Here is a 17,148-nt window from a genome sequence, read left to right on the forward strand (position 1 = left end):
TTCTTATTTCGGTATACCCCGGAATGGCATAGTATATATCTGTATTATATCAATTCGATTGTTGGCCGGTATAAATTCTTGGACCAATTTGACGAATCTTGCCTAACTTGGTCCAGCCAGCTTTTAACTTTGTACACAGCCAATAACCACAATCCAGCAGACCAACCGCAGCGAATATGAACTCAACAACCTCACTACAGTACATTAGCTCATACACTCATGTAGCAATTGCGGTCAATCGTGTACAACCTATCACTACCCTCACATGTATGCCACGTCAGCCCACACCAAACGGCAGACACCACTTCAGCGAACAACTTTCATGTCCCAGATTCCAACCTAAATCCACACACATTTCAGTGTCCCATACAAAGCATCATCCAGCTGATCTCCATTCCCTATCTCTTTCTTCGTTCGAGTGCCTCTAAATAGCGTCCACTCGATCTCTCTCGTGCGAGAAACACAGCAAAGTGGGAACACCCGCACTCACGCACATATTCCCTTCTCGGTCAGACCACAGCACTCCCTAGGATCTACCTCTGTGTCACTTTGATCGGAGGAGACGTCCAGCATGTACCGGAGCTTGTCGGTTAGCCGGGACGGGGGCAACCCCGGAGGGAGCGGCGCCGCCGTGGCCATGCCGGGTTACTTCATGGGCTCGTTCTACCCCATGGAGATGGGCAGCGGCAGCGGCGGTGATGCATCCATGGATCGGGCCCTCATCGCATCCCGGAACCACCGTGAGGCCGAGAAGCGGCGGAGGGAGAGGATCAAGTCCCACCTCGATCGTCTTCGGACCATTCTTGCCTGCGACCCCAAGGTTTGTTCTAGAAATTGCACCAGACTGTACCACTCTCTCTCCTCCTTCAAGAATTTATAAGGCTGGTTAGACTTAGGGATACAATTTAATTTTCTACTTGTTTTTATTTAACTCATGCTTAGCTTCTAAAATTAGCAGTATCTTGTAAAGAAAACATTTGGATGGATTTCGTGCAGTGACATGATATTCAGTTTGTTTTCGTATGTGGAGAAGTTGTCATACATGACACTTGATAGAGTTTGTCGTGGTAGAACTATGGCCTTCTTACTTGTTAAGGATTATGAAGAACTTTCTAGGGTTAGGGTTTGAGAAAGTCACTAGCTAGGGTTTCATATAATTCCTTTTAACTATATGTGATTTTAGGATTGATTCCAAGGCGGAACGAACTTTTTCCTTTTGCATCAGAACCAGTTGACAAGGATTAGGGTTTTTGGAGCGAACTAGCTTAATAGGGATAAGTGGGGTTTGATGGAGCCTTATGAGTTCTTACTGTGAATTATTTGAAGTTGCTTTACCTTCTACTTTTCTTTTTTAAGGTTAGGGTTATGTTCATTCCCTTCTGTTTGTCTTCAATTATTGTTTTATGCTTCCTCCATAGACAGACAAAGCGTCCCTTTTGGCAAAGGCAGTAGAACGCGTTAGAGATTTAAAGCAGCAGACAGCCGAAATCACAGAGAACCAGCTCTTCCCCACTGAAAACGACGAGATCGTTGTTCTTCCCTCCTCCAGCTCCAATGGTCAAGGGTCAGTGTTCGAGGCCTCGCTGTGCTGCGAGGACCGGTCTGATCTGCTGCCTGAGCTCATAGAGACCCTTCGGTCCCTCCGCCTCAAGACTCTGAGAGCTGAGATTGCGACGCTTGGTGGGAGGGTGCGCAACGTGCTGGTCGTTGCCAGAGAGAAAGAAGAGTATGACGAGGAGGAGGCGGAGGATGGCGAGGGTTCCGGTGGTGCCTTCCTGAGGGATGCTCTCAAGGCTCTGGTGGACCAGCCAGTCTCCGACGACAGGTCCAAACGGCGGCGTGTCCAGGACCGGAGTTTGGCCTGAGGACCCTCCTTCTTCCCTGTGGTGGTGATATTTGTTTTTGGCTTTGTGTTTGGATTTGGAGCTTCCGCTTCTTGATGGTGGTGATTTAGGGTTTGTTGTGAGTGTCAAGTTTGGAGATTGCAAGGAAGAATGACATTGCTATAAGCTATTAATTTACTGTAATAACGGTATGCAGAGAAACTGCGCTAGTGTTGATCAAGCAAGAGTATGTAGATTAAGATTAGTTTTGGAACTACACAATGGGAGATAATATAGTCTATCATACATGGGCCATGCCATATATTGCTAGCTTTTATATCCGCATGGAGTACTTATTGTTTTGATACTGATCTATGTTCTTCCTTATCTTTTTGCTCTTTCATAAGAAAGGAGGAGGGATTTGAAATGTATATCACATCAGAAGAGTGTGATCGATGCAAAATATTTGTGAGTTGGATGACGGCAAGTCCCACGAACATTTTGTGGAAAGGATCTTATCCACCTTCAATTTCTCAAATTGTTTGTTTAGACTATCTTGAAATATTACGGGTATAAGGAGGAGCTTTTTGAGTTCTTGGTAGATATTCCATTTAGGTTGCAAAGGAAGTGAGGGAGAGACTTAAGAATAGGGATGGAAGAGAAGCTGTGGTTAATTAAGTTTTTAACTTTTAGAGTATAGGATATTCCGGATGGTCCTAAAGCTGGTTTTCTATGGTATTCTGGGCTCTTTGGATGGATGGCAAGCAAGCTTCGTATGGCTGATTTCCACAACAATACTGCTTGTAATCTGTGTAAAAAGATTTCGGTACAGTAAAAGGACTTGCTGAGGGGAAGAGATCGGCACTAGTGCAGTAACAGGAGCTAGAGCTGCAACCAACGATTCGGGCGTGCAGCAAACAGTGGATTGGCTTGGCTTTTGATAGCTTTGCTTGGTGGATATTCTCATTCTCCCATACAATTTTCTCCTTTAAGATTCTTCCACCACTGGAAACCTGATACCGGCAGCCTTCAAGAACAGCATCGATCCCAACAAAACCATGGGTTCTCTGGTGGTAGAAAGAGAAATCTAATTATATTCCGACTCCTCTACTCCTAAGCTGTCCATGTGATTATAGCTCATGTTTAGCTCGGTTAAACACACAATACAAACGCGCACACACTAAAAAAGCAAGGTAGCTAGGAGTATTAAAGTAATGGAACTATAGAAATGGCCAGTAGGCATGGAAGAGATCACAGCTGTGATAGTATTTTAAATCTCCAAATATATTTGTCCAAAGAAAATCCAAATATTTACAACAATGAACGACTTGTAGAAAAACCATGCAGTTTGTAACTTATGAAGCAGTGCACAAACGAAAAATAAGGGACTTATGAACAATATATTAGTATATACAAGGAGGTTTCGGGTGATCATGAGACCCTCATGGGAGTGTCTTGTGATGAACACGTAGTGCACCAATGGCGACCATCTCTCCTCTATTTGCGAGGGACCACCTCCCTTCCCCCGAGCCCGCCGGACGAAGGCGTGCAACGGGCCCGGCGCGCGTGCCGGACCGGTGTCAGAGGCCGCAATCATGCGTGAGCCAGAGAAAGCCAGACAAAAGATGGAGGCTTTCCTCCATTTGGCCGTGTGTGCCCCCAGGCGTGGGCACTTCTTTTTCCATTCCTTCTGCAGTCCTTCTCCCCCTCCTTTTACGCATTCATAATATTCTTTTTAGCTAGCTTTTATCATAGTTTTTCACTTTTTATCCAAGGTAGGGAAGGGGAGGGTGAAATCTAAAAAGAGCCGAGGCTTTTGACGTGCACGCTTGAGAGCAATGATTATCTGCGTGGGAGGAAGAAGGCAGAAGGATGAAAAGAAGAGGAGATCGAGCACAGTTTCATGGAGGGATGTTTGTTGGTCGGCTACAGTGGGGTGTGTGGTGGTGGGTGGTTAAAGCTGCTTTGTCCTCCTTTGAGTTCGAGCTATGTCTCGTGCCAAGCTTTTTGTCCTTCTCTTTATGATAATGTCAGCATCGCGTAATGCTTATAGGGTGGCCAATGGGGGTCCGTTGCCGTGAGCTCAGTAAGTCTCATGAGCTATCTCTGTCCAAATCAGTCCAAGAATGGCACTGAGCTCAAACTTAACCTGATTTTTTTTTCAATTTTGTTATTATTATTATATTATTGTTGCTCCTGCTTTGTTGTTGTTGTTGTTGTTGTTGTTATTATTATTTAAGATACAGGAGGGAAATCTCATTTCATAGGAGAAGAAAAAAAAATATATGGACCGGTACGAGAGACATGGACCAAAGGTTTTATTGAAGAGATTGTAGCAGGGTCAAAAATATTGGGGAATAAGACCAGTCAAGGTCCAAATATCTGGAAACTAAGATTAATGCTCAAGTCCATCTGGTCTGAAATTGGCCAATATGAAATGATTTATTCTAATATACGGCCATTTCTGCCCACATCGAACATTCTCCTGGCGGGGTGGGGGCCCAGTGGGGCTGCTACGCGGGAGTGGGCTTGTCCCTTCCTCCCCCCCTATCGCTTTTCTTTAGCAAAAAGAAAAAAAAGAAAAAAAAATATATGGACCGGCACGAGAGACATGGACCAAAGATTTTATTGAAGAGATTGTAGCAGGGTCAAAAATATTGGGGAATAAGACCAGTCAAGGTCCAAATGTCTGGAAACTAAGATTAATGCTCAAGTCCATCTGGTCTGAAATTGGCCAATATGAAATGATTTATTCTAACATACTTGTGGATACATACTGCGTTGTTCCGAGTTATTGGGAACTTTATTTTAATATCTTAAATGGACTTATTAATTATATTCATAAACTTAACTAATTCTTAAGGCAGTAGGACTTAATTGTATGGCCACCGGATAAGTTGATATTCTGGTCTCTTATTTACTGAATATTGGGTAAATTCTGGACAAATCATATATCGTCTTTTAAAAGCTTCACCAACTTTCCATTTCTCCGAAAATAAGTTAACATTTCTCTCGCGCACCCAAAAAAAATAAAAAAGGGACTAAAACTGAAAAAGATAGGCTGATATCACTGGTTCACTAGGATAGCTATGGGCTCATGAGAAAATTCACCCTGAGGTATACTAAACTTGGCCACCAAATCATCTACCCTAACTGCTTGTTTGTAATTGTGTGAAAATTAATGTCATCAAAAAGAGGCACCATGCAGTAAAATTGTGCTCTCAACTAGTGTTGGGATCAAGGGATTGCCTCATTTCTTTTAAAATCAGTGTGAAGATCAAGTAATAAGGATTGCAATCTCAATCCTTGCAGCTTTCGGTTTACGTCCCTAACCAAACAAGTTTTTGCAATCAAGGGGCTATTAGCATGAAACTTTGCACTAGACTACTGGTAGGAAAATTTGTACCAACTTTATCGTAATCTAGAAAGATACTATCTTGGGGGACATCATAGCTAGAAATTGGTGCATATAAACATTATTTTGAAATATTTAAGCAAATCATATATGAAATTGCTTATAGAAAGCCTAATTGTATAGTTTCAAAACTACGGTCAAGCGAAAAACAATCACTTGGAACAATCCTTCGGCGCCCTTAGGCCTGCCTTTATATTGATCACTTGTAGAGAAGCCTAATTAAGGAGAATTGAACTGGATTATATGTGTATACTTGTTTGCTTGTGGAACTAGTCAACGTGATTATATATAATCTATTTGACACAATCTGTTTGACATTTTGAAATATCCTTAATAAAATTCCCTAGAAATCGTTTTAATGTTGGCAATACAAGATTTGGTTATGCGCTGTCTTGGGCCGAGCCGAGCCGCACCAGCAATGTTCCTATCTGTTCAAAGCCTATCTGGGCCGGAATTTACAACTCAAGGCTGTGCCCCCTCCTGGTTTGAAACCAATTCTCAGAAGCCGAATTCAGGCCCAAAATGTCTCTAGGCATTCATACTTTTAGTAATATGGCATCAGATACTTTTAATAATAAAACAAGCAAGAGATCTGGTTCAATCCTACTATCCCCCTAGGGCTTCACCAGTGCAAGAGTAAAAATATGAAGAAGAAGAAGAAGAAGAAGAAGAAGAAGAAGAAGAAGAAAGATGGAGAAGAAAAAAAACCGAAAACTGAACCAGGCCTTACCTAAGGCCTGAGGTGGGCCTGCTCTTGCCCATTTAGCCTAAATTGTTATGCCTAAATTGTTATGTGTGCGAGTCTATGTTGTCTACAGAGAGCTGCACTGCATTTCTTAACTGAAACTTACGAAGTTTACGATCATCAGAAGATGGTGAATTGCAGCAGATCAAGCTTGACAGTGGACATGTCCAAATGTTTGGCAAAAGAAGAAAATGGCGCGACTGGAGCAAGTGATATTTGAGATATTAACAAAATTTTCAGTACGATTTCGATGTACTGCGATTAAAAAACTGACTCCTTTAATCATCCATCCAAGAATGGATCTCACGGCATCGTTTTCTTAGCAAGCATGCATATTTTAGTGACATAGCAAACACCTGACATTAGTCATAGAGGATCACATTGTCTTGTTAAAGCATCATGATGATCAGCAAGCATCTCTCTCTTTCTCTCTCTCTCAAGTTTAGGCAGCATAGCCCTAGCATAAATATAATCATTAGCATCAGCATATAATATAATACATCACGTAACCGGGAAAGAACTGACTAGGCCGAATAACAAATAATACAACCCAAGTGTTTGGCCACGAAGAAAGCTACCTAATCCGCGGACTTGTTTGCCTCTCTGAAAATATGTGCAGCTCTGAACGTCCCAAGAGTAAAAATCCTCCTTCTTAGGCCGTCCAAGCTAGGAAGAGAGCTACCAGGATAGGATAGGATGGCAATACAGATAACCAACTGATAACCTTGCACATTTTGTATCAGCATATGGTTGTGACTCCGTAGCTTTATACCATTTGCACAAGCCAAGAACTCATATCATGCCATGTAGGCTAAACCAGCTGGCCTCAAGCGAAAACTGCTCTTGAACCATGTTGAACCTTGGACTACTCGTGCCCAGTTTACTCCAGACCTGCCAAATTGCACCACCCTTTCAAAATCGTGAGGATGCTCTGCGAATAGAGATGCAACATGACCTAGACTGAGCTAAGGATATTCAAAAGTTTCAATAGGATCACACAGCAGCCTGCCACCAACCATATGCAATTTGTACTAAGCTTATGGCCCATGTAGGCCACTACCTGCAGAGGTCCAAAACCAAAGCTGGTATTCTCTCATGGTGCGGACCTTAGGCTACCTACTTGTACATACCTTTAAAAAAAAAAAAAAGCTGATGCTTAGATATATGTTTGAAAAAATAATTTTTACATATTTAGTTAACTATAGATAAATGACAATGGCAGAGCACATCATCTTGTTGCATACAGGTTTCCAGAAAGATAAATAAATCAGTCCCGTGTGCATTGTTATATGTCCATGAGAAAAAAAATTATGTTCTTTTAATGACCATAGGATACTTGTGGGCTGACATTTTATGGCCATAAATCAAGCCTCCATTTGCAAAACCAAAACTTTTTATTGGTAACTGAAATTTGAAGGACAGTGCCTACGAATACCCTCGATCTCTCATCTAAGACGCGATTGAGTATCCCACTGAGCTGCAAGCTCAGAGACTTGAGTCATGGTTTTTCATGCCAATACCATTCACCACTTGAAATTGCTCCATCGGCCGTCACTTAGTTTGCATTCTCACACCTCTATTTTTTCAAAATTTACATCCAACCTTCTTAGAAAATTTACATCCATCGGCGAACCTCACCCACGTAGCAACCCCCACTGGGCCTCCTCTTGGTTGGAGAGTGTTCCATGCGGATAGAATATTTTTTATTCATATTCTCTCCACCCGTGGCAGAGCCTCACCAGCGTGGCAGCCCTATTTCCATGTGAGTACGTCACACCAGCACCATCTAAATAACGACAGATTAAATAGCGACTTCACTGAATAAACCAGACGGAGGGCATCCGGTCCCCAAATTTAATCAACGCCCGCACGTTTCAAACCTGAACTACTCCTGTGGAATCAAAGCTCTGTTTCTACCGTGCTATCACCTCGGTGGTCAAGATCATGATTCAAAGTGAAGAAATCCTCGTAAAAAAAGAAAGACCCAATAATTCAAGGAAAGAATCTGCAATGGTGCATTATCATGGCTAACAGGCACATTGGATGACTCATTCATGCACCCTATCTTATTATTTTGGTGGCATATGCCACCAATTGATTGCCTTCTCCTCCTCTCTTTCCTCCCACCTTAAAGTACAAAATGGCAAGTGGCATCCCAATCAGTGAGCCACCCAATCAATTGGCCATCAAACATTCTTTCTCCAATGCCACCCTCCACCTCCCATCACATGATATGGGCTCCACTAGATTGGTCTAGACCTGGCTGATCCAGCTACAACAGCAGACAGCAACTTGTGCAAACGCATGCATAAAATGCATTCTAATTTTCACACATTGGACAAATGTCTAGAATCCTACTGCATGGAAAAGACTGTCTCCTGTCTCCATCTACCTTCACCGGATCTCTCCGTCGACCTGAGGGAATCTGCGTCGCCATGCAAATAAATCGCCGGTTGGAGTCTTGCGTGTGAGTCGCCCTCGAACTTGGTATTATTGGAGGTGGTGGCGGTGAGAGACTTTGAAACAGCCTGCCACGTTATGTGACCTGCTGGAAAGGTTGCAAACAGGCAGGAATATCCCATTAGATGCCCAATTTCTACATCCATCCTTCGCTGCTTGAAGTTTACTTGCGTCAACACCCTGCAACTTGCCTGAAACCTTGGAACTCTGCTTGTGCTTGATGTATGAAGTTCACAGAAAAAAATAAACTATTTTTGTTGTTATTTGTATGAGGATACATTTTGTTTGTCAGGAGAAACTGAATCTCTCTCTCTCTCTCTCTCTCTCTCTCTCTCTCTCTCTCTCTCTCTCCGTCCGGGACATCGGTATGGTTTAGCTCTATTTTATTTTGCACTAGGATTATGTTTTCTTTCGAGAAATTGAATCTCTGTGGGTGTTTCATGTATAAAGTTTCAAGAAAAAAAGAAGAAGGTGTTTTTGTTGTTATTTGCATGAGGATTAAATTTTGTTTGGAGAAATTGAATCTCTCTCTCTCTCTCTCTCTCTCTCTCTCTCTCTCGCTTTATTGTGACATTGATATAATTTAGCTCTATTTTATTTTGCACGAGGATTATGTTTTTTTTTTTGGAGAAATTGAATATCATTTTTTGGTGACATTGATGCAGTTTAGCTCTATTTTATTATAGAAACATATCGTTAATTTTTTCTCATCTGGAACAAAGATCATGAAGGGTTGGAGGATCAAATTGATGGCAATATGGAATTCATACAAGAAACGTTATTCAACAGTTGACTCATGACGGTTTCGACTCACGACAATTTCTCACATTATGAAATTTATACAAAGGAAAAGATATTTAGCAGTCGACTCAAGATGATTTTATCATATGATGTAATTTACACAAAGAAAAAAATATTCAGCAGCTCGCTCTAAGATTCTCCCGTGTGATGGAATTTTTTATGAAATTTTCTTATTTTGGAAGGATTTTTTATTTTATTTTTTTGTATTTTGAACAGGAATAAATTTCATGATTGTCGGTGTACTTTGACTTTGAACGAATCTTGGATCATAATTGTTTATATGAGATATCAGTCATTTGTTCGCATATATAAAGCCCATGTTATTATAAATTAACGTGCAAATGTGATAGCTTAATTCGACTTTGGCTATGGGAAGGCATGCTTATTTTTCTCTATTGTCGTTGTAATTCTAACTAAATTATTTTTGTTTATTTGTTTGTTTGCATGGATTGAGAAAGAAATAACACCATGTCAAAGCAATAAGCAACCACGTGTAAACTAAAGATTGGCATCAAAACAGCGTTCCACATCCCGGATCGAACACCAAATCCGTCCCCCATCCTACACCAAATCATAACAAATCACTCGCCATCTTTCATCACTATTTCAAGATTTTCTTTTTCCTTTTTTTTTGCATTTTTTTGATTAAGATGACGCTCGGTAACGGCATTTGGGCCCACACCACACCTCACCACCCATCCGTCAACCAATCAAAGGCTCCCAATTGCCACGTAAGTATTCACTCCATGGCCGCAGGGCCATGTCACCTCTCACAACCTCCGTGGCCCCCACGCCAGTCGCACGTTTGATCCCCCCCCCCCCCCGGGCGTCAATTCACACGTGCGAGAGCCTATAACTGGCGTCCCAAAAGCAAACCCTAGTTCACGGCACGGAAGCAAGAAGGGAAAAACGCTGTTTTTTTTTTTTAATTGTACAAAGAACTTTGGAGAATAGATTCTCCAGTCCAATTTCCGAACAAAAAGGGAAAGAAAATTTTTCCTAGTAAAGATTTCCGTTTCCGAATCAAAATTAGAGTTAGAAAAACAAAAAAAATCCCCATTTGTCGCAGAGAAGCCCAGTTTTAGCTTATATATCTCTGCTCTTCTTCCCAAAATCTGGTATTCGGATTAGGGATTATCAAGGTCAGGGAAAGAATTCCTCCAAACCAAAGCGACTTTTAGGGTCCGGCGATGCCGCATCTGGTTCGGGACCGGCTCTTCTTCGGCAACATCAGCGACGCGGCGGAGGTGCTCCAGAGCGCGAGTACAGAGTTCACTCACGTCCTTTCGCTCCTCAGCTCGGCGTCGATCTCCTTCTTCTCGGACTGGCGGCCGGGCCTCTCGATCCCCACCAAGGAGATCCGGAAAGTGTTTGTTGGGGCGGATGAGTCGCTGCCGAAGAAGTCCTTGGCGCCGGACAAGCTGCTGTATTCGCTGGAGTATGCCGGGCGGGAGCTGAAGCTGGTGAGGATGGCGGTGCCGCTGAGGGACACGGAGGATGAAGATTTGCTGGATTATTTGGATGTTTGTTTGGATTTCGTTGACGAGAGTAGGAAGGAGGGATCGGTTCTGGTGCATTGCTTTGCCGGTGTGTCGAGAAGGTATGGGTGTTTACGCGAATAGTTTTATGGGGAAATCGTTTGATCAGAGTTAGATATTGCCATTTGGGTGGACCGGTATTGCCCTTTTTGCAGTATAAATTCGATTTTGGATTCGAGATCTTTTGGTGTGGTCGAGATTTGTGATCTAGAACTGATTTGGTCTCCCTTTTTAAATATCCACTCTTTTTATGATTCTAGGATGGTAATCAGTTGTTTTGTAATCCATAGGCTTCGAAAGATTGGTTTTTATTTTTTCTTTCTTTCTTTCTTCCTGACTAATATAATTGGTAAATGGCAACCATATTGCTGAAGATGCTCTGTGGCTGTTTGCTTATACGGATGGTGGAAAACACCTTACTCATGTTGAGAAATTGCACCATGGAGGACTAAGATTTATTCTTATGGAAAAGCACATGAATCCACAATTGCTAGATGGCTAGGAAGGAGCAGGAAACTTTCATTTTCATAACATACCTGGAATAACACATTAAGTGAATGATAGGAATGAATATCTCCTTATGATGTTAACTGTTTATGCTCATCATTTTTATTGAGTTGCCCACCTGCTCACCTGTATTGACCCTACCCCACCTAGGCTCCAACCCAGGCCCCCAGGCAGACTGAGTCAAGCTCGCAGAATTGGGGCTTTGCTCATCAGGGGCTGAAGAGTGGGCCGACGCCACTAGGAATTGAACTCCCGACCTCTCGCTCAGAGGGTGAGAGGTAATATCATCCTAGAAGCACCCCGTGGATGTTAGTTAGTGCTTTTGTTTTAAGATAGTTTAATTCTTGGTGTGCTGGTTTTAGTTTTAGGGAACTTGATTCTTGGCTTTCTTTGTCCATAGATGGTGTGGACTTTTGAGTTCCTTGTCTTATTGGATTCCATTTAGTTCTTTTTTCTTTTGATGTAATGCAGCGTTTGCTAATGAAAGTGTTTCTTTGGCAGCTATTAGAAATGAAACTATTTGGACCTTGCATTTGAGAGTATTATTTGTGCTGTACTAACACTTTTGCTTTTGGAGCCTAATATTGGACTTGTTATTCAGGTCGATCATGCTGAATGTTTATTTGATTAGTACTGTGTCTGTTTATTCCGTTACATCATGTTTCAGTTCGTCTATCTCTGGTTTACATACTTTTTTTCGGCATTATGTGTTTTGTTGCAGTGCTGCTGTCATTACTGCATATCTCATGAGAACAGAACAAAGATCCTTAGAAGGTTTGGATTTTTTTTGTTTGTTTGTTTAGCTATTTGCATAGAGCATTACTAGACTTACAGAAAAGTTGGATTGGTAGTGATCAAGTTCTCTCAGTAATGTCATACCTCTTCTTTTGTTCCAGATGCACTTGAATCCTTGCGAGAAAGTTGCGAGTTTATTTGCCCAAATGATGGTTTTCTGGATCAGGTTCCCTTAATTTTTGATATTGAATTAATAATATAAAGAGCTGTCTTGCACTGAAATTTTAATTGTCTACCTTCAAATAATTGCAGTTAAAATTGTTTGAAGAAATGGGTTTTCAAGTAGATACCACAAGCCCCATCTATAAACGCTTCCGCTTAAAAGTATTGGGTGAGTTTTCATATCACTCTGGATGGATGTTTTGTCTAAATAGTGCGAATGCCAAATGAGAATATATCTCTGTTGTTCCATCAGCTTCCTAATTTTATTTGTTTAGTTCTTTATAGTGGATATCTTAATGTGGAGAAATTTATTCTGCATTAGCATATTTTCATGACTTTGATGTAAAAAAATTCAAAAAAAATATGTGATCTCAAATTTCCAGAAGAAAGTACCAATTGTTGAAGATTCCTGAAAACAAATGATGATAAAGTTTTACAAATTATGCAGCCAGCTTAGATCCTCTAGATTTAACCCAAAGATCGCCCGAAATATAGTACCAGTCAAACCTATAACATTCCAGACTGCTGATTCTACCTCACATAACTTGCCTGATGGGGCCATTACAAATTTTAACAGTTATAAAATTTTCATTGGAAAGCTTGCAAGCATTCTAGTTAAAATCAATTCTTGCAATCTTATTTTCTTATAAATTTGCAATAAGTCCACAGCTGCACTGTTGCTTCTGTATGATTGTATCTTGTGCTGTTGGACAAAAATCAAAATCTTCTTTCCTTTCACATTTGTAGACTTGATACTTTCCTTTTCTCCTTGATTGGTTGGGCTTGGTATTTGCATTTGATCTCTTGGACCCTTTATAGAACAATATTAAATCATTGAGTTCTTGTGGTTGCATGATCACCATTATTCAAGAAAGCATGAAAACTTAGTGTTTCCATTTCAATAAATAGAAACTATTTTTATGTTAGAGGATCTGTAGGATAAAAAGTTAGTTTTCTGAAAGAGATTGCCAGTATCAACGGCAAGGAGAGTTGTCATAGGATATCCATAAATTGCTATGGTGGCAGAGAGTATCTTCTTGGAGGTTACCCAACAGAAACAGAACTGCGACATGTAGGATTTCAGTTGTTAATGAGATTAGTGAGGGAGAAATGCTACGTGCGCTGGACAAAAGTGTATGATCTCAACCTTCAATTACTCAAGGCGCTATTAATGCTAGTTTAAGCATGTGTATTGTATATCTTGTTCGAGATCCCATGCCCAAGTATATAAATAACTAGAAGGATTTGGAAACATGCATTATTTAATGCACCATACATTTTTCTGGATAACCTAACAAAGTATATGGGCAACTAAAATCAAGTGTAGAATGAAGGATTTGTTAAAGAATTAGCTTGCTTCATTCAGCTGCATGCCCATAATTATAGCTTCTTTCCTGATGTTGAGGGAAGCACATGATAATTGGGAAATTGGGTCCTAGGCTTTGGTCCTTGTAAATCAGATTTATTTCAAAATCATCAATTTTCTTCTTCATCATTGAGGTCAGATCATTAACTCATCTTCATATTATTGTTTTTATATTGTTATCTCTTTAAAGGTGTTCGAGTTTAATGTTGAAATTAATTATGTTATAATGGAAAACAGAAAAGTTACTATTCCAGATGCTTCAGAAGCCCTTTTTTGTTTTGGAGCTACAAGAAATGCATAAAATTTTTCAAGGAATACTCAAATATGGTAAGAAATAAGAAGCAATAAAAAAAATATCCTGGCATACATTAGGCTGTCTGAGATATGCTATTCATGTACCATAGAAAAATCATGGCTTTCCATTCATATGCATATGGTTGCCTGCACATTTCATGGTGTCATTAAAATTGGGATATGTAGCTTTGGCAATTTTATTTTCTATTATTCACTAGTAATTGGTCGACTACATTTATTGGAGTGCACTACCTCGTTAATCTGGCACCAAACTTCAATAGATTTAAGGATGCTCGCATCAGTGACAACATTCCTCGTCCTAATTTTGGTGCTATCAGAAGGTGTCGGGATGGCTTGAAGTTGTTCATGGTAGCAAGCATGAGCCTGAAACAAATGAAATAGATACAAATAAGTTCAAGTGAACGAATCATATATTGTAATTATGTTATTGAATTTGTTCGGGCCTCTATTAATTGCAAAGTATCCTATGATAATTTGTTTTTTTATTTAGGGTTTTTTGCATGGATACCCTTCTAAATATCGGATTTTGCATGAATCCCTTCCAAAATTGATATTTGTATGTATACCCTTGTAAAACTCTGTTATTGTACAAATGCTCGTAATGTAACGATTGTTCTAACGGTGTTAAGAAAAATCATATTTATATTAATTAAAAATAAAATAAAATTTAAAATTACGCTATTGTTCTTGTCTTCTTTCCATACCTCCAAGTTGTTGATCGGAATTGGATGTGCCGGGTTGGGTTGGTTGCCCGAAGATCCGATTCACTGCGAGGACCCCCTCTTCCTGAGAATTTCCGATAAATTTTTATTCTTCTTTTTATACGATACGCCGATAAGATAAATTTTTATTTTTTTTTATACGCACGCTATCGGAATCGCGATCTATTTGCATGTCTATCCATTAAAGGTATTTTAATCATTTTAATTTGAAACCTTTAATGTTTTAACGTCGTTAGATAGCATTGGTACATATGCAAAAACAAAAATAAAAAAAAGGTGGAATGGCAAAACAAATGTTTTACGAGGATATACATGCAAATATCAATTTTGGAAGGGTATTCATGCAAAATCCAATATTTAGGAGGGTATTCATGCAAAAAATCCTTTTATTTATTTGACATTATCTTTATATTCCTATAGTTAAGCTTTATTACTATAAAATTTAGATATAATTTGTGAATCACTTTCAACAACTATGAGATTGTTTTCTTTTATCTGCATGGCACGACATATACAATTCGATTGTGATGGAATTATCTAACTTTCTTTGTCATTTTGTGTTCGTGGACTTTTTGTTTGATATTAATATTTGTGGACTTGATTCCACTAGATGACAAACATCACCTGTTTCTCGGAAATTCCATGTTTGATGGTTGAACCTCTTTTCTTAGGTCATTCTTATAAACAAGGAGAGAAAATAGATGGCTCCATATTTGGAGCTGACCCTGGTTTGGCTGTGGAGTCCAGCTCTTCTGAGCAAGCCTCCAAGGGAGATAAGAAGAGAACTGTCTACCGCTGCAAAAAGTGCCGCAGAATTGTTGCATTGCAAGACAATGTCGTTAGCCATGTGCCCGGCGAGGGTGAGACTTGCTTCGAGTGGCAAAAAAGAAAAAGTGGCAACCCATTCAACAGGTTTCAGGAGCCAGAATGCTCTTCTTTATTTGTTGAGCCTTTGAAGTGGATGACCTCAGGTAAAGCAATTTGATCCTTTTTCTGAATCTCTACTTACCCAAATTTTTTGCATTTATATTTGGCTGGAAGTAGAGCAAGCACGGGCAACTTGGATTTATTGCTTGTAAATGTGACAGTTGAAGAGGGTGCACTGGAAGGAAAGCTCTCATGCATCCATTGTGATGCACGCCTCGGGTACTTCAATTGGTCAGGCATTCAGTGCAGCTGTGGAAGCTGGATTACCCCTGCCTTCCAGATTCATAAGAGTAAAGTGGATATCAGCACAGTTTAATGTTTGGAGAGTAGATTAAAGCAAAGGGGTCCCCTCTCCATGTGAACTATTGCATGCAAACAGCCTGAGACCCTTATTACCTCCATAAATATATAATATGGAAGAATTCAAACTACTGAATCTGGAATATTGATTCAAGTCCCTGCTCTTCCTCATTCAGTATTCCCTAATGGAACCGTGTCAGCTTGTACTAGAATTTTATGTCATGAGTAAATAATGTTCTAGTTTGCTCTTCTTGTAACCAAACTGCATAATTTTTTGATTACCTGCAGTTGGGTGTTCATAAGACTTGCTGTATGTTGAGATGCATGTATTGTAGGGTCGGAATGGAATCCTTGTATAAATGAAGAGGATGGAATTAATATAAGTGAACTCCTGTTTAAAGCATTTTGCTCTCTGTTTAAGGATGTGTGATTGCCTGGAATTCCAGATGCCGTTGGTTCTGGCCATATATTTGAGAAATGAATAAGAAGTCATGACAATTTGATGATGGCCCTTCTGGATATTATTTAGCAGCTTACTGATTTACCATAGTGCCCATCACGCTTGGGCAACGTATTGTAATCCATCGAGCTGTTGGATCCTGATTAAATTCTAATGGGATTTAGCTGACAATTTCTGACAGACCACACCCTGTTTCCTATCTGGCCCATGCTGATGCACCAACTAAAAAGAAATATCGGATCAAGTGATGCTGGTCTGTAGGCATACCTTTTTTTTTCCCTCAGGGTACAAAATATCAGATCACAAACTTTAAACAGGAAAAAAAAAAGGAAAAGTGTTTTCATCTTCATCTGAATTCTGAACTGAACTCTAGCCCGGGTGAGGTTGGCTTCCATGGAGGTTATCTGCATCAAATAGAGATTAGCTTATGTGGAAATTCTATTGTGAGAAGTGAAAAAAAAAACAATTTTCTTCTAGAACAAAGTTCTTAATTTTGGATTTCTACCGCCCGGTGGTAGGCCAAAGAGTTTTTAATTTGTCAAGAACAAGAAAAATGTAATAGCCTATATATCAAGATATGATATAATGATTCTATGATAATCCCAATATTTAATAACTTAAAAAAAATTATAAAGATAAAATAAATTGCTTAAAGAATCTCATTTTGTATACTGGTTTTGTACAGGTCAATAGATCGGGATATATCGATTTATTGGGCTAAGATATCAGGAACGGAGTAATTCTCAGCACCATTTCAATTTCCAAGACATTAGGAGCTTATATGGGCAGCATCGTACATGTATATATTTTGG

At 40.0% G+C, this 17,148-nt stretch overlaps 2 protein-coding genes across 2 annotated transcripts; both read left to right on the forward strand.

The window, feature by feature from the left end:
• Positions 1-439: 439 nt before the first annotated feature.
• Positions 440-2,190, forward strand: LOC103705042 (transcription factor bHLH106-like). The gene is made up of 2 exons (XM_088710930.2): positions 440-820; positions 1,419-2,190. The coding sequence occupies exons 1-2, from the start codon at positions 572-574 to the stop codon at positions 1,863-1,865; spliced, it is 696 nt and encodes a 231-aa protein (XP_088567056.1). The 5' UTR covers positions 440-571; the 3' UTR covers positions 1,866-2,190.
• A 7,892-nt stretch (positions 2,191-10,082) lies between these two features.
• On the forward strand, positions 10,083-16,279 carry LOC103705041 (uncharacterized). Its single transcript, XM_008788631.5, has 6 exons — positions 10,083-10,844; positions 12,011-12,063; positions 12,186-12,250; positions 12,337-12,415; positions 15,321-15,620; positions 15,738-16,279. Exons 1-6 carry the CDS (start codon positions 10,435-10,437, stop codon positions 15,890-15,892), a joined length of 1,062 nt encoding a protein of 353 aa, XP_008786853.4. The 5' UTR covers positions 10,083-10,434; the 3' UTR covers positions 15,893-16,279.
• The last annotated feature ends 869 nt before the right edge of the window (positions 16,280-17,148 follow it).

Source organism: Phoenix dactylifera, chromosome 14 (assembly GCF_051530095.1).
Source record: "Phoenix dactylifera cultivar Ajwa chromosome 14, Ajwa_hap1_PhDact_Kaust_v1.1, whole genome shotgun sequence".
Taxonomy (NCBI): Eukaryota; Viridiplantae; Streptophyta; class Magnoliopsida; order Arecales; family Arecaceae; genus Phoenix; species Phoenix dactylifera.

Coding starts and splice junctions, on each gene's coding strand:
- LOC103705042 (XM_088710930.2), top strand. CDS start 572: ATGTACCGGAGCTTGTCGGTTAGCCGGGACGGGGGCAACCCCGGAGGG. Junction 821..1,418: donor TTCTTGCCTGCGACCCCAAG/GTTTGTTCTAGA, acceptor CTTCCTCCATAG/ACAGACAAAGCGTCCCTTTT.
- LOC103705041 (XM_008788631.5), top strand. CDS start 10,435: ATGCCGCATCTGGTTCGGGACCGGCTCTTCTTCGGCAACATCAGCGAC. Junction 12,251..12,336: donor ATGATGGTTTTCTGGATCAG/GTTCCCTTAATT, acceptor AAATAATTGCAG/TTAAAATTGTTTGAAGAAAT. Junction 12,416..15,320: donor CTTCCGCTTAAAAGTATTGG/GTGAGTTTTCAT, acceptor CTCTTTTCTTAG/GTCATTCTTATAAACAAGGA.